At 52.4% G+C, this 21,712-nt stretch overlaps 8 protein-coding genes across 8 annotated transcripts; 3 read left to right on the plus strand and 5 right to left on the minus strand.

Moving 5' to 3' along the window:
• Positions 1 to 781: 781 nt before the first annotated feature.
• BGZ61DRAFT_446349 (50S ribosomal protein L30e-like protein) lies at positions 782 to 2,301 on the minus strand. Its single transcript, XM_046245203.1, has 4 exons — positions 2,139 to 2,301; positions 1,819 to 1,890; positions 1,254 to 1,763; positions 782 to 1,194 (listed from the first exon to the last, which is right to left on the minus strand). The coding sequence occupies exons 1-4, from the start codon at positions 2,139 to 2,141 to the stop codon at positions 994 to 996; spliced, it is 786 nt and encodes a 261-aa protein (XP_046107444.1). The 5' UTR covers positions 2,142 to 2,301; the 3' UTR covers positions 782 to 993.
• Positions 2,302 to 2,629: 328 nt separating this feature from the next.
• Positions 2,630 to 3,802, plus strand: BGZ61DRAFT_491771 (uncharacterized protein; the record flags this gene model as incomplete). Its single annotated transcript, XM_046250467.1, has 1 exon — positions 2,630 to 3,802. One exon carries the CDS (start codon positions 2,630 to 2,632, stop codon positions 3,800 to 3,802), a length of 1,173 nt encoding a protein of 390 aa, XP_046107445.1.
• Positions 3,803 to 4,016: 214 nt separating this feature from the next.
• BGZ61DRAFT_529622 (uncharacterized protein) lies at positions 4,017 to 4,885 on the minus strand (the record flags this gene model as incomplete). Its single annotated transcript, XM_046253429.1, has 6 exons — positions 4,017 to 4,037; positions 4,093 to 4,187; positions 4,226 to 4,253; positions 4,310 to 4,402; positions 4,459 to 4,752; positions 4,844 to 4,885. The coding sequence occupies 6 exons, from the start codon at positions 4,883 to 4,885 to the stop codon at positions 4,017 to 4,019; spliced, it is 573 nt and encodes a 190-aa protein (XP_046107446.1).
• Positions 4,886 to 5,236: 351 nt separating this feature from the next.
• BGZ61DRAFT_475041 (uncharacterized protein) lies at positions 5,237 to 8,641 on the plus strand (the record flags this gene model as incomplete). The annotated part of the gene is made up of 3 exons (XM_046248634.1): positions 5,237 to 5,840; positions 5,888 to 5,935; positions 5,985 to 8,641. 3 exons carry the CDS (start codon positions 5,237 to 5,239, stop codon positions 8,639 to 8,641), a joined length of 3,309 nt encoding a protein of 1,102 aa, XP_046107447.1.
• Positions 8,642 to 9,392: 751 nt separating this feature from the next.
• Positions 9,393 to 11,132, plus strand: BGZ61DRAFT_491773 (uncharacterized protein; the record flags this gene model as incomplete). Its single annotated transcript, XM_046250468.1, has 4 exons — positions 9,393 to 9,443; positions 9,513 to 10,118; positions 10,167 to 10,301; positions 10,359 to 11,132. 4 exons carry the CDS (start codon positions 9,393 to 9,395, stop codon positions 11,130 to 11,132), a joined length of 1,566 nt encoding a protein of 521 aa, XP_046107448.1.
• A 47-nt stretch (positions 11,133 to 11,179) lies between these two features.
• On the minus strand, positions 11,180 to 11,704 carry BGZ61DRAFT_346610 (uncharacterized protein; the record flags this gene model as incomplete). Its single annotated transcript, XM_046239898.1, has 1 exon — positions 11,180 to 11,704. One exon carries the CDS (start codon positions 11,702 to 11,704, stop codon positions 11,180 to 11,182), a length of 525 nt encoding a protein of 174 aa, XP_046107449.1.
• A 1,642-nt stretch (positions 11,705 to 13,346) lies between these two features.
• BGZ61DRAFT_491775 (ubiquitin carboxyl-terminal hydrolase-domain-containing protein) lies at positions 13,347 to 17,455 on the minus strand (the record flags this gene model as incomplete). The annotated part of the gene is made up of 14 exons (XM_046250469.1): positions 13,347 to 14,208; positions 14,264 to 14,340; positions 14,416 to 14,477; positions 14,527 to 14,929; positions 14,979 to 15,083; positions 15,134 to 15,273; positions 15,324 to 15,574; positions 15,609 to 15,769; positions 15,854 to 16,049; positions 16,099 to 16,685; positions 16,738 to 16,864; positions 16,920 to 17,095; positions 17,152 to 17,259; positions 17,435 to 17,455. 14 exons carry the CDS (start codon positions 17,453 to 17,455, stop codon positions 13,347 to 13,349), a joined length of 3,276 nt encoding a protein of 1,091 aa, XP_046107450.1.
• A 1,520-nt stretch (positions 17,456 to 18,975) lies between these two features.
• Positions 18,976 to 19,872, minus strand: BGZ61DRAFT_345533 (uncharacterized protein; the record flags this gene model as incomplete). Its single annotated transcript, XM_046239800.1, has 2 exons — positions 18,976 to 19,662; positions 19,729 to 19,872. 2 exons carry the CDS (start codon positions 19,870 to 19,872, stop codon positions 18,976 to 18,978), a joined length of 831 nt encoding a protein of 276 aa, XP_046107451.1.
• Positions 19,873 to 21,712: the final 1,840 nt, after the last annotated feature.

Genomic DNA, 21,712 nt, shown 5'->3' on the forward strand with positions numbered 1-21,712 from the left:
GTGTGAAAAATTAGATAGCGTGAGTTCGTGGTTGACAGGAAATCAATCGACGAGTACGCCATTTTACTTCTCGACTCAATGTCGATGAGTAGCGTGTCCAGGACAACTGCATGGCAGACTCACAGCATATCTGCTTGAGAGGGGCACCGTTGGAGAATCACCGCCGGACATTTTCCAATTATGAAGATGATGAATGTCTTTACCAGTAGGATAAGCTGCATCCTAATTTGAACCGAGTCTCGGGTTCGGAAATTTCTCAAGGTTAGAAGTTCAGATATCAGAGAATGCATATGATGCATCGGCCATGCTACATCTTTGTGATCAAGCCAAAACGAGGCATCTTCTCAGCGAGGTCCATCTAATTGCGAGCAGCAGCTGTTCAAGTAATACGGATATCCGTAATGAACCACGACTGTAGACCGCGAGCCACCCAAGCGGCAAGGAATGGATAGCCTTTCTCAGTTACCAGAGACAGCCACTTTGCGTCTCTATGCGCAGGTGGAAATGAGGTGCTCGGCTAGTCGCTTTGGGGGACTAGGTAACTACGTTATTCCTTCCCGCGCGGCCATTCAACGAGAAACGACTTGTTAAAGTTGAAGCAACTCTAGGCGAGAGCAATGTTTACGCTTCAGAGGCTGAGTCTTGCGTTCTGATCAACATCGTGGTTGAGGTGAGAAGGGGATGAAGGTTCGGCAGTTATTTTTTCCGTGCCACGTTCGTTGAGCTTCTCAGAACAGTCACGGAAGATACGTAGTCCCGTAACATGACAAAGACAAGATTGCACAGGCATTGTAAGGTCATGTTCACATTTCAAGTCTGACTTCAAGACAAGCTCATCATCTATTGTGGAAGGGTCGAACCCAGGCCCCACAGGTCACTGCGATGGGGGACGGGATAAAATGTAACCCAAGAAAAATCATTCATTTTCCATGCCCTGAACCGTGCAACACCGTTGATCCCTTAATCGCAATGCATTGTGGGGTATTAGACAGCTTAGATCTTGGTAGCAGCCTCCAGAGCCTTCTGCTTCTTCTCAATTCGCTTCACGGCCTTGGGGCCCATGATACCACCACCCCACTGTCGGCGAGCCTGGTCGTGGGACTCCATGTAACCATCCTTGATGGCAGAGACGAGCTTGGAGAGCTCAGTCTTGTCCTCAGCGCGGACCTCGGTGACGGCGAGGACAGCGGCGGTCTAATAGCGCGATTAGTAAGGCGAAGATTTTTTTGGGGGATCGGGCTAAAAATGCATACCTTCTTGTGGACGACCGTGCCGAGACGGGCCTTGCCCTTCACAATGGCGTAGGGGACACCCATCTTCTTGCAGAGAGAGGGAAGGAAGACGACGAGCTCAATGGGCTCGACATCGTTGGGGATGAGGACGAGAGAAGCCTTCTTGTTCTCGATCAGACCGACAACGTGGTTAAGACCGTACTTGACGGTGTAGGGCTTCTTGGAGACATCCTCCTTCTTCTTGCCCTCCTTGACGGCGGTAGCCTCCTGGAGGAGACGCTCCTTCTTCTCGGCCTTGGTCTCAGGGCGGTACTTGTTGAGGAGCTTGAAAGCCTGGGCGGCGGTGTTGCGGTCGAGGACGTGCTGGAACTGGGACAAAGCCGGGGGAACCTTCAGGCGCATCTGAAGGATCTTCTTCTGTCGCTGGAGGCGGACATACTCGGGCCACTTCACCATGCGGGAGACATTGCGCTTGGGCTGGATGTCCTGGCCGATACCGTAGTTTCGGGGTCGTCTCTCGATGAGAGGGTTCTGGCGAGCCGTTAGCAATCTCAAATCGGCAACGGGGAGATATTGATATGCGTACCTTAGGGGCCTTCTTGCCAGCCTTTCCCTGAGGGAACGGGGCGGGGGCGACCTTCTTGCCAGACTTGGGGGGCTGTCATTGAGAAAAGAAGACATCAGCAAGGTGTTCAAGCCAAACGGTCTTCTCTGAACTCTAGTGAGAGCAGGCGGTGGCATTTCTGCACACGCCGCATCTCCAGCCAAGTCTTCACCTGGTCCAATAAAGGATGACAGGCGGAATACCGACGGCGTCGCAAGCGACACCGCGGCTCAATTGCGCAGAGCGCATTTGACTCACAAAACTGTGGCCATTAGAGTCCAGTTGATTGATCATGTACTTACCATCTTGACTTTGGGTGAGTGCTCGTGGGTTGAAGAGCAAAGTCCGTGGTACGTTTGGAGATGGTTGACGAAGAAACTAAAAAAAAGACAAGGAGTGATTGATTTTCGGTGGGAACAAAAATTAGGGCTTCCTGCGCCGCGGCGTTCCACCTGCCCTGCCCCACAACAAAGAGGGGCTGGTGTGTGGCGGTTAGCACGTGACTTACGCCTCATTTCATAGTGTGCACAGTGTCAATTTCGAGCGTGCCAGACTTATGGTCAGGCTAGGCATGAGTAATGGAGAAGTCGTTTTGCAAACACCCTTTGGATTCAAGCGTCAGGATCTTCCTAGTACAGACACCTTGTCAGACAGCCAGCAGTCTTTCAAGACTCCCAGTTTCTTGAATTTCCGATTTTCACAGAACCAAAAAGCGACCAACACCTTCTCACGGTCTTGACTCAGCGACAGACAGAAGACGTCGAATCCTGAAGTGACGACTGGTTTCTTCAATATGCCCCCTGCACCTTGCGTGCGGTGTCAGAATAACCGAGCTGTTGTCAAGCGGCCCAAGAATCATCACAAACTATGCCGAGACTGTTTTCTTGCGGTTTTCGAAGATGAGGTCCATCACACAATTACATCTTCCAAGCTCTTCTTCCCAGGCGAACGGGTTGCTATCGGCGCATCAGGTGGCAAAGACTCGACAGTTTTGGCGTCAGTGATGAAAACTTTGAACGAACGACACAAGTATGGGCTGAACCTGGTGTTGTTGAGTGTCGATGAAGGAATCAAAGGATACCGAGATGACTCACTCGAGACTGTGAAGCGAAATGCCGTTCAATACGACATGCCCCTAGAAATTGTGGGATACGACCAACTTTACGGATGGACTATGGACCAAGTTGTCGAGACTATCGGCAAGAAAGGAAATTGCACTTATTGCGGTGTGTTTCGACGGCAGGCCCTGGACCGTGGCGCAAAGCAGCTGGCCATCAAGCATGTTGTGACGGGACACAACGCCGATGATATTGCAGAAACGGTACTCATGAACCTTCTTCGTGGCGATCTACCCAGGTTGGCTCGAAGTACGAGTATCGTTACTGGCAATTCAAGCAGTGAGGTGAAGAGAAGCAAGCCCCTGAAATATGCGTACGAGAAGGAGATTGTGCTGTACGCCCACCACAAGAAATTGGACTACTTCAGCACCGAATGCATCTACAGCCCGGAAGCATTTCGAGGGACTGCACGAGGGTTGATCAAGAATCTGGAGAGAGTTCGACCAAGTGCAATCCTAGATATTGTCAGAAGTGGAGAGGACATGGCCCGACTTACACCAGACAAGGATCAAGGGGCGTGCGCCTGCGATGAAGGCGAGGGTATGGGAGGATGCGGTTCTGCCAACGGTCGCACCTCCGGCAATGAAATGGCGCAGGTGGAAGCGACTATCAAGAGCCAGACCAAGTCCGTCCCCCTCGAGACTGAGATTACATCGAATGGAACACCCAAGCCGGAGGACTCTGTCGCGTTGCCCATTCGCAGCCGGCGGCAGAAGGAGACTGCTTCTGGTCCAATGCAAACACTAGGGCAGTGTATCAAGTGCGGATACATGTCAAGTCAAGCCATGTGCCAGGCATGTACACTATTAGAGACGCTCAACAAGAACAGGGCGGAGATAGCAATATAATGCCCGGGCCTGGGGTTGATTCTAAACCCGTAACTCGCAAATTTTCGTGATAGATCACATCACAAGGAAACAAGGCTGCGAGAATTAGGGAATGTTTTTGTTTGTTCGGCTTTCCTCCTCCCTTGTCTCAATGCTTCTCCGTTCTAATATGTACACTTGCAACATGCGCTTGCGGTACTTTCGCTGATGTAGCTGAGCCGAGGCATCTGGTTTCTCACAGGAAGCGCGATTCCAACTGTTATTTCGTGTTAGCGAACCGTGGTTCCTTTGCAAAGACCCAACAATAGTACCTTCCAAGGGTTGTTCAGTTCGAAGCCTGGAGGGGCCACTGCTTTATCTGTCTGTCCTCGTAGGGACCCGGTGAGCCGACGATCGCGATCCATCACTAGAATTTCCGTCAGTATTCCGTCTGGATTATCGAACCGTCTCGTTTGGGGTGCATCATACTTTGCTGTGGCGGCAATTAGCATCTGTAATCGAAATCAAAACCCAGGATAGCCAACGCACCTTGTCCCACTGGTCAACGGAGTAGCGCGGTCGCTTTCCCTCGTTTTGCCAGGTCTTGATGACGGCAAGTCCGGTACCAGAGACGGCGAACATCTGTCATTGCATGAGCTTCCACCCAGTTAGGTTAAATGGTCGCCCAAAACACATACGCCAGTCATGATGACATAGGGAAGGAGAGCCTCGAAGGGAACCGGCATGGTCGCGGTGGTGCTGCCTGGGCAGACTCGAAGGTATTCGGCGGGTGGTTCGTTGGTTGAGGCGTCGAATTGGCCAGGTTTCACCGGTCGTTCGAGGCTGTTAGGGTGATCGTAGGTCTTCCGAGCGGCTGGGTCTTGGTCTTGAAGCTCACGATGGACCGAGCCATTGACGATGGAGCGATTGGTGATTGAGTTAGTGCCTGAGGCATACACCGGAACCGGGAGCTGTCGCCTGTCGCAGACCCCCTGCGCATGAGGACAGTTAGCGCATAGCGGGCCCGCACAGTCAGCACACCGAAATTAGGTGCAGCGCCTTGAGGGCCGGAGTCGCACGCACTGTGGAAACAAGGTCCCGCGACGGCTTGCTTGAACACCTCATGATTAACGCGACTTGATCCCACAAGACACCGGCTTCCATCCTCGCGGCAACTACTGGTCGAGTTCCCGGCGCGTTCTTTGCAGCAGCCAGGCCCTCTGCGCCTAAGTTTGCAATTGGCTCAACGATAGCTGCCCTGTACGTTCAGTGCCGCGCCCCCCTCGATCCACGACCGCGTCTCCGCCAGAATCGTCATGCACCGAACGTGACGACACCACGAGAAGCCCATCGCAACACCCCAAAGTCGACCGACATGCGCAGCTTAGCTTTCGAATTCCACCGCTCTCTTATCAGGACACAGGAGTAACCATGCCACACAAACAAGCGATAGAGGAAGAGCTACAGCAGAGCCTCATGCTCTCCGACGAGGACGCCGAGTACGACACCGCCGACACCGCGGGTGAAGCATCTACAATCAACGCTATGGGATCCAGGAAAGCCGGTCTGGGGACTGGCACAAATAGTGCTGTTGGTGAGAACGATGAGGTGGAATTCAGTGATCGTGATGCATCAGGAGAGGAGCTTGACGAAGATGCTGAAGGCGAGCTCGACGAAGATGCCGAAGGCGAGGAAGACAACGACTACGTAATGCATCAACAAATTGCTATCCATGGTCCCAACGGCCATGGTCGCAACGATGTCGAGGAGGAGGAGGACGTGGACGCCGAGGGAGAAGAATACGACCAAGACGAGGGTGTGGGCGCTGTCAAATTCAAGCCCGGAGAAACAGATGACGAAGAAGTGGATTTAGAGAGCAACGCATCTGATCCGCCCAGTGCCCTCGAGGATGAGTCAGACGAGGAGGTTCCGTGGGAAGACGCGAGGGGTGTGGGTGAAGAAGACGAAGACTCGGAGGCGGTTCTGACGAACAACTGCATATTCTGCAAGCAAGATGAGGAAAACGACCCCAGTGAGGACTTTGAAGCGTTCCTGTCTTGTGCAGGCTGCGGGGAAAACGGTGCGACACTCTTCTTTAAGTATGGAACACACACTAATGGACCGCAGCGCATCAGCAATGTGCCCGCGATTCGGCGGCTATGAGCGAGCAAAACAGTAAGCACTGGCGGTGTTTGGGGTTGGTATCAAGCACTAACTCCCCCAGATCCCAAAAATTGGAAGTGCCCCGAGTGCTTCCATGGCGATTCCGACATCGAGGAGCAAGAGGACCAAGAGATGGACGATCAAGGTGTGGATGACGCCCAGTTCACATCACAGCAGTCGGATGTCCACGAGCTTCCTGGAGAAATATTGCCCTCTCAGTCGAGAATGGATGGCTCATCGTCTCCTTCCGCCCTCACCGAAGATCCTACCATGGACGACGAGATGGACGGTTCCCGCACGCTGAGGAAACGAAAGTCATCATCTCTAGAATCCGAGGATAATGCCGTGTCCCTCAGAAAACGCCGACGGAATCAGTCCAATGAACCGAACTCGTCAAACGAGGACGCAATGGATAACGAAAACTCGGCGGAAGCTACAAGGCAACATCCCTCAAGAGCTCGACTCAAAGTTTCGAGACCGCCACCAGTCATCATTGAGAAACGTACCCGAAACGCCTTGGTTTTGAAGATCCAAGTCCGACCCGGCAACCTCAAGGAAATCCTCTCTCGGAGAAAACGCGACAGAAGACGACCTCCAGCAGGGAGTGCTACTAGACCAGCGCCTCAGCGCCCAGCAACCATTGCCGCGACACCAGTAGCAGCGGCAGCGGTAGCGGCAACCCCCAAGAACGATCCTCCTCCGGTCTCTATTCTCCCAACGCCATTTACCTCAGATGCTTACTCACAACCCTTCTACTCGTTCTTCGATAGAGAGACGGAGGATATGAAAGGCAAACCCTATGGCGGTATTTTGTCGGAAATTGAGGCCGATACCTCGAAAACACTCCCCATACCCGAGGATCGCCGGAAATTCGACGAAGCTAAACAAAAGGCTGAAGACGAATGGAGGGCCCGCGTCCTCGCCATGCAGGCCGAGGCCGACGTCCCCATTCGAAAATCCAAGAAGTCGTCCGAAAATGCCAGTCAGATTGAGTGCATTGAGTTCGGGGGCTGGGAAATCGATACCTGGTATGCAGCACCATATCCAGCTGAGTACAGCCGAAACCGTGTGTTGTATATCTGCGAATTCTGCCTCAAGTACATGAACTCGGACTATGTCGCGTGGAGGCACAAGCTCAAATGCCCAGCAAAGCATCCGCCTGGCGATGAGATATATCGGCACGGCTCCGTGTCAGTATTTGAGGTGGACGGTCGCAAAAACCCCGTCTACTGCCAAAACCTTTGCCTTCTTGCCAAGTTGTTCCTTGGCTCAAAGACGCTTTACTATGACGTGGAACCCTTCCTCTTCTATGTCCTCTGCGAATACGACGATTGTGGCTACCACTTTGTGGGATATTTCTCCAAAGAAAAACGGGCTAGTAGCCAGAACAACGTCTCATGCATTCTGACATTGCCCATTCACCAGCGGAAGGGCTATGGCAATCTTCTCATTGATTTTTCGTACCTACTCACAAAAGTCGAACAGAAGACGGGCTCACCAGAAAAGCCCTTGTCAGACATGGGCCTGGTATCTTACCGCAACTACTGGCGCTTAATTTTGTGCCGGTACTTCCTCAACGTCATGGACGGGGAGGAGTTCAAGAAACAAGGCCTCAGCATCAAACGCATATCCGATGACACAGGAATGACAGCCGATGATGTAATCGCTGCCTTGGAGGGTCTGCGTGCCTTGGTGCGAGATCCACATACGAAGCTTTACGCGTTCAGAGTGGACGTGGACTACTGTCGACAATATGTGGCCAAGTGGGAGTCCAAGGGGCATGTGAGGTTGAAACCCGAAGCTCTCGCTTGGACTCCGTATGTGATGGGGCGCAGCAATGCAACCAACTTTGAGCTTGGCCCGCCCATCAATACAATTGCGCCTCGCGAAGATGACGAGGCGAAAATTGACGAGGGTCTTGAGACTGGTGGCACCGAGAGCCAGCCAACCACCAATGGCGAGACGAAGAGCGCATCTGAGCAAGGGACGGAACGCCTGCGAGAATCAGCTGAAGCGGAGGATGGTGCTGTGCTGGAACCAGTCGATTCTGTTGAGAAGATGGCTGCCGCTAACGACGATGAGAGTGCGTCCCTTAAAGATGAAGAGATGCACGATGTTGCGGAAGATAGCGGAGAGCCTTGGGAACTGCCCTACCGGGGTATCCCTCCTTCACGTTTCGAGATATTCCCTACCGTCACAGGGAGTCGGCGCGCCGATCGATCGCGCCAGAGTGGGAGTCGCCCATCCGCGCCGCGAACTGTTAGTAGCAGCTCAAGGCCCAAGCGGCCTGGCGGGAGCAGCAGCCATCGACCCACACCATCACGCCCGAAGAGTTCCAAGAGCTCCAAAAGCTCGTCAAGGCGAAAGAGTGGCGGGACTGGCCGGGGGCCTGGGCGATGGCCAAAGGGAACTAAGAAGGCCGACTATGGCAATGCCGATAGTGGCCCTGGCCTTCCACCTGGGTGGAGAGACAAAGAGCCACAACCCCAACTGCAGCCAATTACCGAAGGTCAGGACCCTCCAAAGGAACCTGAACAGGTAGATGGTTCGCCCGTGGGTACACCTGCGCACGATTCAGTTGTCGTGTCGACTGAGACGGCCAACGGCGTGCCGACTAATGCAGACGGCGTCGATCACGACGCGTCCGGGGCCGAAACCGATCAGGAACATAATGAACCCATCGAAGAGGATGTCGACGCCGAAGGCGAGGATGTGTGAATGAATTATTTAGCGTGGGATGGAGGATGACGGAGTTTGGGCTGTACACTATTATACCTTGCAACTGCGAATCTTTGAAGTCAGTTATTAGATAACGAGACGTTTCCTCTAACACCCCGCGTTGGACTTTCTGGGGGTCAAGAGATTAATGTGCTAGGAGGATCTTTAGGATAGCATCAGTTGCGTGCGTTGAGCTAGGTGGATAATTAACGAGTATTGCTATTCGCACGAGAGTATTGGAATTCGCACACAGGTACAAGCTTCCTTACTAAAGCGTCAGCTGGGCTAAGGTACCTACCTACCGTGTGTGTATGGAGTCAAAGATGGTACTGAACACCTGTCTTTTTATTAATTAGACCCAATAAATAAAACGAATACTAAAAATTGGTGTTTAGAAAATTCATCTTCCAAGCTGCTCTAGTAGGATATTAGACGATCATTAACAGGGTTATAATGTAGTTATGTGTGCATATAGCAATCCTCTAATTAATTACATTCTTCAGTAAATGACAATTGCTCTTGATGAACCACTTTTACGAGAATGAGCCAAGACAGTCGATTCCCGACGCGTTCAGCCATGACAGCTTTAAATATAATTTTACTATAGAATGATAAATGGGATAAATGGGATGCTTAACAGGCGAAGGATCTATGCAGTTACTAGTATGCCAAGGGCAATTAGTGAGAACCCAACACGCGACGTCAGCTCAAACATGCGGGGCAACTTCGACTGTCCAACCTCGATCTTATCATGGCACATCGGAGCCGGGGCTGTCTACGCTGCCGCCAGCGTCGCGTCAAGGTACGACTCCCAAATTCCCAATTGAATTCGTCTATATCGCATAGTAGTGGTTGATGAAGATCTGGATAGTGCGATGGCGGCCGTCCCTCGTGCCAACGATGTCTGACCCGCAACGAGCTCTGTGTTGGCTACAGGGACGAAGCGGACCTCATCTTCCAGCACGAGACAGACAAGGTGGCACTCAAAAGCCAGGCCGAATCAGTAAGCTCTTCATCTTCAACCAGGACACGACGGACCCGGAGTAGATCACTTGAGCGTCCGTCGCCATCCCAACCCCTAGACGCTGCGACTCTACGGCTTCCCTCTGCTCTACCCTGGCTGAAGGTACCGCCTTCTGAGAAGGAGCCGCCAGTTGTAGAGGACCACGCAGTGGCCATTTTCATGGATAAGTATGTCATTTATCCTTGCCATGAGTCGTCCTCTCCAGGCTTTCTCGAGCATCTGCCCGTTCTGTTCCAGGAGGTGAACGTCGATGGCCGGCACGCGCTGCGCTGGGCGGTGCAGGCCGCAGCCATTGCGGACCTCTCGAGGGAACACGATCCCAAGTTTCTCGCTCCCAGGGCTTTGGAGTGCTATGGGCAGGCTTTGGGCGCGCTAGGTAGGTCGTTGGCGGAGAAGGGCAAGATCCCAGATGATTACGACTTGATGGCCGTGGTGATCTTGGACATGTTCGAGGTAAGGGCTCTCATTCGATTCAAGCCCCGGTACTCATGACTCGTGCAGACTTTCTTTATGCCAGGGGTATCATCCGTTGAGTCTCATACGCAAGGCATGGCACACATCCTAAGACTTCGTGGCCACGAGCAATTTCACGATCCTCGAGGCTGGAGCTTGTTCCGTCTAGCACATCATCGTTTGGTAAGAATCCAACTCGCGCTTTTGCACCGCTAGTCTCTAATGGCTGTTCTCGACTAGCAAAAGCAGCAGCTCGCAAAGCAAATAGCCCCCCTCCCAGAGTCCAAATTCTGGCTTGACACCCTCAACGAGGAGATGTTGACTGTGCGCCTTGAGAAGGATGCCTTGGAGATCTCTACAATATGCCAAAAGGCGAACGAGATCCTCCGGGCCCTCAGTGCGGACACGCTCGACTTGCAGCAGTTTCTTGACTTGTTTCCGCAAATGACCCGTCTCGACCAAAAGGCTGTTCTGCAGCGATACACACCCGAATGGGATTTCAAAACACTTCAGAGGACCGAAATTTTGGGCGACCAGGAAGTCATCCGCCGGTTTCCTGAAAAGATTCAACTTCACCGGGATGTTTGGATGGCTTACGAGTGGAATTATCATCGCACGGCACGAATCATCCTACATCAGAAGCTGTTGGCCTGCCTCGATAAGGCTAGGTCAATTCCTACTTCACAGCAGCATTCTTTTGGCTCGGAAGACATGATCAGAGATGGAGAAGAGGCGTCGCTGTTTCACATCAAGACTCTGGCGGACGAAATCCTGGCCACAGTTCCACAGTCCTTCGGAGAGATAGATCATCTTGGCCGTTGTCTCCCAGACCTATCAAAGCCACCACGATGCCAGGCAATCGGCGCATACCTCCTCTTGTGGCCCATTAAAATTATCAAAGATCCCAAGGGAATGACCACACCGTCACAGAAGGCCGCTGCACAGAGGGTTTTTGAGAGAATACGAGACTGTACGGGGATGAAGTCGAATTTAGGTGCTCTATCTGTGATATGACACTGCCAACATGGGTCTGGTACTATAACTATATACCCTCAACCAGATCACTTCTTGATCACAGTCTCCTCCAGCACTGTTCCATTCTTCAGCACGACCTTTTCGGCTCCGACAAGGACGCACAGGATCTGGCACGGCGCCGTCGTGCGGTTGAACCACTGATGGTTTACACCCTGTTGAACAATAAACTCCCCGGCCTTGACAGTCTTCTCATCGCCGCCGTCGAGAGCCAGGACAATTTCCCCAGTAAGGACGACACAGTAATCGATGCTCTGCGTACGATGCATTGGGGAGGCACCACCCGGCTGGAACTGCGTGATGCAGAAGATAGCACCCTGGGGAGGGCACCGTGGGATCGTGTTGGAGAAGCCGGGGATGGTATCCGTGTTGTTTACTGGCACAGATTGGCGGACGTCGAAGACGGTGAATGCGCTGGCTCGGGGGCCAAAAGGCATGAAAGGCGCGAGGCGGGTGTCAGAGGCGAAGACAGAGGTGCCATCTTCAGAGTGGGTAGTTCGCACGAGGCGAGGAAGAGAGCTGGTCTCGTTGGACTGGGTGGATTGGTGAACCATGATGAAGTTATTGGTTTGTTTGAGGTGATGTTCGTTCAAGATGGTAGAAATGTTGTGCAAACAAAGAGTTGTAAGACGAGGCAATGGTGTAAGTGTTGCGTGCGAAAAGATGTGAGAAGCAAGTTGAGGTTGATGATCTAAATAACTTAGAGATAAAGGAGAGAATCCTCACCTACTTATACTTTTCCAAGTCCATTCCTTCGGCCCTTCGGAGTCGCGAGCGTTGAGCGTCCTCGTCATCTATTCCAGCAACTATCACGGTTCAAGGATGCTCGCGGCGCTTACCCGATTGGGAAACCCCAACGAGGTGATGATGATGGCTGAGCGCCGGAACAACGGCACCAAGTGAAACCAAGCCAAACCAAGCAGAGTCAAAAACCATTGACTGAATAATAATAAAATCCGTAAGCCGAACCCCGAATGTGAGGATCCTTCTTCCCCTGGCAGCCTCATCCCGGCATCCACCACCACGTTCATGTCTCGCAGCCACCACTCATCCCAGTTCACTCACGAGTTGCTGAGCTTTCCAAAATAAGATGCCGGATCCTTGCGCAGCCTAGTGGTCGTTAGCTTGAAATGGTCTATGCAACAAGGCTCAAGCGGATCACCTTCACCACACTGCGAACACAGCTCCTTTGGGCTATGCTATTGTTAAAGGCGTTGACTTCAGTAGCTTACTCAACTCAGCTCCTCTAGGCACACTAACAGCCTCCCTACCCTACAAGATCACTACCCGGGTTCTGGTAAGCTGTAAGAATGCCGCAACTAAAACTGGGGGCTTTAAGCTGCTTACGCTGAATGTAAAGATATGAGTAGATCAGATAGAAGAGATAAAGAGAAACAGAGGTATTTAGATATATATATAGGTGTAATATAAATATTATAATTTAATATCTTAAGAAGAATAAATTAATTTATTATACTTTTCAGTTTATAGATTTATATCCCCAATACCTTTTATAAAATAGAATTTAAAATCTAAGCTACTTATATTTCTTCCCTAATTATTTATATTTATAATAAGTTATTCTAGCCTTTAAATATTTTACCTTAAACTTTAAGTGAGTAAGGCAGCTATTAAATTAGCTGGGTGGCAGATACCTAAGAAGCTTGAGGTTTTACCAGGCTCTACGAGGTTCGATCTATCACCAAATCTTCTTCTATACCACTCACCCTACACCAAAGAGCGATCCCTACCAGAACATGAGGGAAAAGTATATGTAAGCACCAGGAACTATCCCAAGTATAGGAGTTCAAACAGTAGGTACCATGAGTCAAGCCCAGATATTGTTACAGTGACAAAGGCGATAGTGCATTTGTACTTGATTCACAATCACGGGAAAGATGGGTACCGCTGACCGCGGATGAACATCACCTTCAGCAAACAAGCAGATAATGCTCACAAAAATAGAGGCATAGTGGCAAGGATATAATCAGCGATGTTCTACCCATGGTAATAATGTGTATTTACTGGCGTTAAGAACTCATCGAGACGCCATTTGTAGTTTAACGCCTTCTCAGCTTCAATGCGAGACAACATGTGGGTTGCGTCCAAGGTCAGAGAAGTGAGCACTTGGATATCATTTCCAGGCCTCTTTACCCTTCTCATGGGACCAAAGTGACCCCCGTGTCAACACAGTAACTACGGAAGTGGTGATCCCTTCCCTGGCGTCCAGGTTGTGCCTCCTCCAAACGCCGATCCAGGCGTCTCCCCAATCCCAATCGGTCGCACTGGCGTTGAGGGAGGTACAGCGCCCTCAGTTGGCAGAGGAGGAGGTGTCTCGCTTCTTGGGATCTGCCCGTCATCCTTTCGCGGCGGCTTGAAGTTGACCTCCCGACCGGCACGGTAGATGTCTTGCAGCATCGTCTCGAGAATCCCGGCATCCTGGAACTCTAAATACTTCCGGTATAGCTTGAGTGCCGTTCGCGAATCCTCAATCGAGTCGTGCGTTTCCATTTGGATGTCTTCCTTCAACAGGTACCACGCCAGGAACGCCAACGAGAGTTTACGCAGGCGAGACTTGAGGTAGAATAGATCAATCGTGTCGATGATCTGAGACTTGGGGACGTGGATATTGATGACCCGGAAATCTTGCTTCAAGCCATGACCCAAGAATTTGCATCCGAGGTTGAGCAGGATCCAAAGTTTCTTGTACGCCATCTTCAGGGATAACAAGCTGTGCTTCGAGACGCGAGGATCCAGGTCCTGCTCTGTGATTCCAGAGTACGACGTCAAATAGTCGACAATTGGCTCCCTAATCGAGATGTAATCGTCGATAAAGGGAGTGCCCTCATCCTCTCCCTGTCCACGCACGACGGAAGCCCGAGCGAGCGCATACACTATGGGTCGAATCGTCTCCCGTTCGCCGTCCGAGTTCATCTCAATCTCTGGCTGCCGCACTGCGACGAATTCGGTATCAAGAGCGATGATAGTATCCGGTCCAGGTGCCTCTGTCTCAGGTTTGAGAAGCTGGTAGGTCTTCGTATCAGCCTCGGGGTTAGGGCTATGGGAACATGTCAGCATCACGGCTCAAGCCACGAATTAATCAGAAGCCATACCTGAAATCCTGGTAGAGGATTGAAGTATCGAGGTTCTTCTTCCAGTCGGTGTCAAGCTTATTATTGGCATCTTTCACCTGGTAGGCAACAACAGATGGGACTTTCCAGGACGTGTTGAAAGTGAGCGCTTCTTCTGTACTGACAGATCGTACCAGGAAATCGTTAAACAGGTGCCATTGGCTTTCAGCTGAGGCCTCCGGTTCCGTGTGTGCAACTGTTCACTCGTCAGTTATACAGAAGCGATTTTGCGGGCCATAACTTACCGTTGACCATGGATACGAGATGCGACTTCTGGGTCTGACCGCTTTCGATGTTGATAGCCATACCGATGAGCGAGTACACCGTAATGTTGTGCATCCCTCGTTGTAGGTGGAGTTTTAAGTCCTCTCCTTCATAACAGAAGAATTGCCCCTGTTCAACAATAATTCCAATCTCTTCGGGAAGCCATCCTGGGGTTGACCAGAGGCTCCTGTGATCCTGACTGGTGATGGCAGTGTTCAGAAGAAGCACGGCCGGGATGCTGTGGATACTTTTCCTAGTCGCGATCGTCTGATATCGTTGGCATCTGCTGCACCACCCTTTTGAGGTTGTTTCTCTCTCGACACTATTCTTGAGGACTTGAGAAAAGGTGGTTCGTGGTTGCTTTGCATTCCGTCCTCCGGATTTCTAGGGGCGGTGTTAACTTGGATAGGCTGAGGGTCCTACTGAAACTTACAGCTGATGGATAGAGCAAATCATTTACGTAGGTCGATCCAGGTCTCGTGTACTCACTCCTACAGTTCATGCATCGAATCGAGCTAGTTGCAGACGTTGCAAGGACCTAACAGCACTTAGCCAGGGACGTATGTCGGCTAAAATGGGCAAACAAACCTGCTCCATTACAGAGGAAGTTGGGTTTATCAACTTGTGATCATGAACAATCTTGTCTAGGAGAAACCTTGTCAAGCCTTGGAGCATGACATTTAGGGAGGATCCGTGGGGGTCCTCCTCGAGCAGGCCGAGGGGGCCAGCTACACCAGTCAGTAAATGCTTAATCAGTGGCGTTCTTTGATGTAAATACCTTGGGGGTGGCTGCTGAGGGTTTTGAGCATGTTCGTTGCTTGACAAATTGACCCCTCTGCCTTTTGAAGCATATCAAATAGGAAGCCAAGCTCACAGAGCAGGCATATCTCGCCCACACACGCAGTCGCAGCGTGCTGAAGAGCAAGGTTCCGGATCACAGGTGTGAAGTGAATAATTTGAAGTAGCGAATTGGCGTATGAATTCGAGATATGCGTCTCGAGTCCAGAGTACCGGGTTCGGTTGTAAAAGCTGCATTATTAGGTCAGTCATCATCCCAAAATACAATAATCTAGAATATGCTGACCCAAAGTCGAAATCGTCTACACCGAATTTGCTGTATTTGATCTCGACATTGCGGTATATGACTGGCACCTCCGACTTCTTGCTCTCGATTTCCATTTCTGCAAGTGGATTACCCAGCTCGTCGACTTTATCATCAGAGGCCTTTGGTGTAGATGTTGCGAGCTCTCGCGCCTTCTCACTGAGAAACTTGGGGGCCTTGAGACCAGAGCTGACCGACTTGTTGACGTTTCGTGTGTCCTCGAGTTGGTTCCGTCGAAGCCCGCGGGTATTTCTACCGTAGAGGCCAAACTCGGTAGCTTTGAGCCCTGATAGAAACTGCGTGTCGTACTTGGATGGAGGAGCTCCAACATCAGACGGTAGGTCCGGCCAAGATGAGGAAAGAACTTCTCGGTAATAAGGTAGGCCGACCGAGTTCAATGGTCTAAACCGATTAACTTGGTTAATATAAATACGAGCTTGCTTCAACTCACGTCTCTGGTGTCCAGTCAATAGAGGGAAGCGGCTCCTCAGGGGTTGCGAACTCGATGGGGGTGGGGAGATCGACAAAGTGAAGCTTTGTTGGGGAACCCCAGAGATGAATGAGACACTCGGCATCCGTCAAGGCCATGGCTTCGCCGGAGGGTGCTATCTCAAACATATTGAGGTAGGTGAGGACATTTGCCTGACGAACGTTGCTAGTATTCGGGTTCATGAGGTCCACGACATGGATTTGGCCACTCTGCGACACGACAATGCTGGTCGTCAGCATCCGAGGATGCATGCGCACATATGCTGCGCCCGCGGGGAATGGGATCGGGGGCATTGAGGACATCTTCTTGATATCGAAGACGTTGAGGAATGGGTCTAGCATGTAGTTCTGGCCCTGTCTGAGAGAGTATCCGCAGGTCACGATAAAGTCGTGCTGGGCATCCATGTCGTTGATTAAGGCTGAGTGAGCATTCCAGGTTTTGATGACTGCGAAGGTAATAGGATCAAGAAGGTCAACTGAGCCATTCTTAGTGGCGGCGCAGATATAACGGCCACGCTTCATGACGGTATACTGATGTTCGGTAGGCACCTGGATTCGACAGTTAGCATTTCCAGTCGGGCACTTTGGGGGGGTTTCCAACTTGTTTGACGACATCACCCTTAATGAGGTCAATGACAAGCATCGTATCCTGCAGACCAGCGACTAAAATCTCGGCAGTCCCCTTTGAAGTGAAGCTCATACATCGTAAATCTTTCATATCGTCATGTCTATCCCGGTCAGTCTCTACTCATAGTCGAGTCGGAGTCTAGCTCCAGCGCATACCTAATATGCCACAAGGGTGGCCCTCTCCTCAGTGCCATGTGGACATCTTTGGAACCGAGCACCACAACACCCTTCTCGTTGACGAGGATCTGGCGCACCGGGCCATCGGGGGTCTGGTGTGCCTTGAATGAAGTATATCGCTGCAGCTCGGTGCCATAGAAGGAGGTTACGCGACCCTAGGATCTTGATGAGCACCCGGGCCGAGGCAATTAGGACCGGTATCACGGCATACATAGTCATTGCCAGTCCAGAGGAGCTCTTGCGAGGTATCGAAGGTCATGGTCGTTACGGGGGTGGGCATCGCGTGCACGCCCGGGGGCGGGAACTGAATCCGGGCGACCTAGAGACGACGACAACGAGTCAGCACACGACACACAACACACAGCGCATTTGCGCGAGAGGGGCGCCAGGACAATGCCACGAGTGCGACCTCGGTGCTACCTCTGCAGCGGCCTCGAAGCACGATAGACCGCCTGGCGACGGGGCAGCGCGAATGCCCCGTTGGGCCAACATACCTCATCCCAATCTCCGTCCATTTTGGCAGAATATACATCCTCTGCGGGTGCATAGCTATGGGAAAGAGACACCAAGACACGAGTAGCGCCGTATAGGCAAAAGAAATACGAGCAGCCAAAACCGACAAGCACCCGGGCCGAAGCGTTGTATGAATATGGAGTCTTGTCTCAGTGGCAGGGTCGCGGAGGGACATGGGAAGCTTGAATGCATGGAGGGGCAATCAGCTTGGCATTAGCCGATATTCACCCGCCTTCGCTCTTGAGCCGCGGCCGAGCTACCCTACGGTGTATGATCCATCATGGGTAACGAAAATACATGACATTCTGGATCTTGCATATCGTGAGTTTTAGTTAAAAAAGAATCGAGACAACAACATCGTCTAGAGTTAAATGACATTAGTCGTGTATTCTCCCTGGAATGGCCTCGAACAGTTAGGCCTTGGTACACTTACACCTAAAAGAGAGCTTGTGAGGGTTCCCATGTACATATGTAGCCTTAGTATTGCCAAAACGAGGACCAGAGCGTTCTGAGTTCTGAGGGCATCAAGCCATGCCCTAAAAAGCCAAGGCGACCAGGCTGGGTAAGCAGCCCAATTCATGGATACCTCCGGGAAGGCGCACTTGTAAACGCTACATTTGCGGTAGACCATGCCACAGATTGGGATTTCTAGCGGGGGGGAGGGGGCTGATGGTGGCCCCAAGGTTTTATGCATTTCCTGTTCTAGGTATGGCCTTTCCATGTCGCTATGCTATGTACGGTCGAAATCATCATTCATTCTAGACTTGCCCATCAATGCTCCACATGCTGCACCCCGAAATACAAAAATTATTGCCCACGGGCTTTGAACGCCTCATTAATCATCGTAGAGTCACTTGAAGTGACTATTCTTATATCGGTCTGGTTGTTGGGAGCTGACATGAGTTGTGGCGCCGCTGTCTGGCTGGAAAATGCTATCATGGTTCCAGGTGTTTGCAATGCATTCGTCTCGTCAGTCTCGAACATGTGTGGAAGCCCTCATACAGGTGTCGTTACAAATCAAGAGATAGACGGCGCGAGTCTAAGACCGAAGCTTGTGCATGTCGCGTTTCGCAAAGGGGATCTTGGCAATGACCAGGGGTCAAGATCCTGCAGAAGCGATGGCGCTCTACGGCAATAAGGCCGAAGAACCCGGGCGGCCGAACCGAACCCCTGTCGAAGATTTGAACCGCCGGATGACGAAATTCGCCGCTGTGATCGTACGTCTGGAAGACTCTTGGGAGGAAACCGACTTTGAGGCCAAAAGACAACAGAGTTCCGTGCATGTTATCGCGACTTCAATGTTGACGATGGGTTGGCTCAGTTCGAGTCGTCGCCTCGTCGGCGTAATTTGAGGCATGCCGACTAGGCTAACAGGGGTGGAGATCGTCGTTGTCGAGATTAAAGTTGCGTCTCTTGCATCCCCCAGATTGGGGTAAGAAAGGGGACGACAATGTTGTTGTCGCGAAGGGTTTCCTTTCTGCAGGGGATAATAAAAATGGACCCCATGTCCGGGATGCTGTGCTCAAGAGACCTGGTAGATGGTGAAGTTCACGGGGAACGTGTTGTGGTTGAAGCCCGGCAGCTTGGAGGCTGGTTCGCCTGTGGCTTCGAGTTGAACTTGCCAGCGGGTCCCTGTGAGTGCTCCAACCTCGTCCCAGAGGCGTTGGAAGCTGGCCTGGTCGTGGAGGTATGCTGATCGAGCGCTGTTCATGGATGCTCCTGGGTTGTTGCTGCCGACCTGACGGCCGTAGATCAATGCGTTTCGCGTTCCGGGCTTGATAAACTCGACCAAACGTTTGCCCATGTAGAGTTGTTGGACCCAGTTGAACAGATGAAAGAAGCTGCCGGCGTGAACGATGGTGACCTTGCCGCGTAGGCTGGCCAGCTGCTTATCGTCGGGATCCAACATGTCGCCGGCAACGAAGGTGGCCCCAAGGGTTGATCGATCTTGGAAGAGGTCGTAACCAATATCGATGAACTTGGATTGCAAATCGGTACCGATTAGCTGGGAGCCCCTGGTGCCGTCGGCACGAAACTGTCGGATGACTTGGCCGACACCACAGCCTAGGTCGAGGAGAACATCACGAGAGCCCGCGACGTTGAGACGGAAGAGGACCTGTTGATAGCGAGGGTCCTGGGGATCTAGGATGTAGAGAAATTTCCATCGGCCAACACATGGGTACTGGGAGATGCACCATGCCTTCTCTCGCTGGTGGAGGGCGGGTCTGGTTAGTTCTGCTGCCGAAGCGCCGGTGCCATTGGGAGCGGGACTTACAACACGACGGATGTGATCGTCGAGATCATGGTAGGGGATCTTGCTGTAGACCTCGAGGAGGTGTCGAGCCGGGCCAATGTCCTGCGGGGGATCTTCGAGATAGGTCCAGTCCCGCACCTTCATGATGTCCATGGAGAGCAACATGATTTTCGCTGATGGGGCAGCCGCGCACCTGTGTAGCACGGGGTAGACGGTGCTGGTTAGCGACGAAAGCTGCGAGGCGATGATTTCGTTTTCATTGGGATGCGAATTGATCGACGAGAGATATGGAGGTGCGAGAGATTGGGTGACGATGACAGTGTGGGAGCGCGGCCATGGATTCAAGGGTGCGTCCGGTATTTAGAATGGCGGGCGTGGGGAGGGACCATCCCGAGAGGACCGAGAACAGAGCCAGAGCAGGGAAGAGATGACGGGGGAAGGCGAAGAGAAGTTAGAGAAGCCAATTGGGGACGGGAGTTATTAACAATATCCCTAACGGCCCGGGTCCCTGACCAGCTTCGGTACTTTGTTGACTGGGCTATTACTTACTCCGTACTGGGCTACGAGCCTGGCCCATGTTTGTCGTCGGTTGACTAACAAACGGGCCGGGGACAGGGAGTGGACAGTCGAGGGATGGAAGGAGTCCATTGAAGAATGGGAAACAAAAGCCCCCTCGCGTGAGCTTCGCCGGGGATGGCTTCTTGCGGTGACTTCTTGCGGTGGCTTCATGCGGTGGCTTCTTGCGGTGCTTCTTCTTAGGGCGCGCCGCTGGCTGATGAGATGACGCGCCTCCAGTGATTTGCAATCCCGCCTGGCTCCCGTCTCGGGGAGGCTCCTGAGAGGGGCTTCAGAGGGTTTCTAGGCTTCCAAGGGTTTCCAGCCTTCCAATCTTCGGGGCAGTCGGAAGACACCGCGCCCCGCCCCAGCGTGCCGCCCAGCGGACGAAACACCTCCGGAGCAGCCCAAGCCCAGTCTTTGGGCGCTGCGGTGCGCTTGCGGCCGAAGACCAAACCTAGAAGGGACCAAACCTACCTAGAAGGCAACATCATTTGCGCCCCCCACTGACAGTTCTGGGCGCCCACCAATCGCCCAGCACCGACGCTCTCCCCAGCCATCACCCAGGCCCAGGATCGATCACCACCGCCCGCCTAGAGGTGCAGTGACTAGAGCGCCCCTACTAGAGCGCCCAAAGCCCATGTCTCAGCATCTGCGTGCCTACTGGGCCGCCTCGCCTCGGGTGAACGCTTCTAGCCCCAAGACGTCGAGTTGTCAGACGATTTTGGGTTTGCGCATCCCGCCGCCTCGCAACATGGTGATGAGCAAAACCTCCGTGGCCCTGCTGCTGCCGCCACTGCTGCTGCTGCTGCCCCCTTCAAACATGCACTTGTGTTGCGAGATTATCCACTGGCGCAGGAGTTGCAGACACAAAAAGCAATATGGCCGCTACGCCGCCTGGAGCGTGGAAACGTGGGAGCCCTGCAGTAAACAGGTCATTTCTTCACCTCTCCTGCGTCTCGTGTGGCTTCGACCAATGCCATGTGCAGGCGGACAGACACTGTCTGATTTGGTCACCTAGCTTCGACCGCACCAGGCCACGCGCTGAAGAAGCAAGCGGCTGCCAGAAACAGCCCCCTAACAGTGAACACCTCCCATAAGCAGCGTCACAGTCGCGTTCTCGGCTTCTCATCTCTCCGTTGTGGAAAGCGGCTCGGGCGCCTTGGACTGACCGCGGGAATGGCCCTAGGACTGGGTCCAGTGGCTTTCTGCTAGTGGAGTCTCGCCCTGGACCGTCAGCACAATCACGCCGTGGCGGCGACCGTTATACTTTGTAACAGCGACTTGGGCACCCTGCCACCGCTAACAAGCCGTCGGAGCCAATGCTGATGACTTTACTGCGTGTCAGGGGCTTCGTTGGTGACGTCTGGTCCCGACTGCATTGGACGGCTCAACACCCGATCTTGCCGGAAGAATCATTCCATTGCCGTCATGTTATTCCATGACTCGC

The sequence above is a fragment of the Ilyonectria robusta genome (genome assembly GCF_021365365.1).
Source record: "Ilyonectria robusta strain PMI_751 chromosome Unknown BGZ61scaffold_5, whole genome shotgun sequence".
Classification (NCBI taxonomy): domain Eukaryota; kingdom Fungi; phylum Ascomycota; class Sordariomycetes; order Hypocreales; family Nectriaceae; genus Ilyonectria; species Ilyonectria robusta.

What these genes read in the sequence shown, in the direction of transcription:
- BGZ61DRAFT_446349 (XM_046245203.1), bottom strand. An exon ending in CTGGCAAGAAGGCCCCTAAG is followed by an intron (nt 1,764 to 1,818) that starts GTACGCATATCA and finishes ACGGCTCGCCAG; the next exon opens with AACCCTCTCATCGAGAGACG. An exon ending in GCACGGTCGTCCACAAGAAG is followed by an intron (nt 1,195 to 1,253) that starts GTATGCATTTTT and finishes TCGCGCTATTAG; the next exon opens with ACCGCCGCTGTCCTCGCCGT.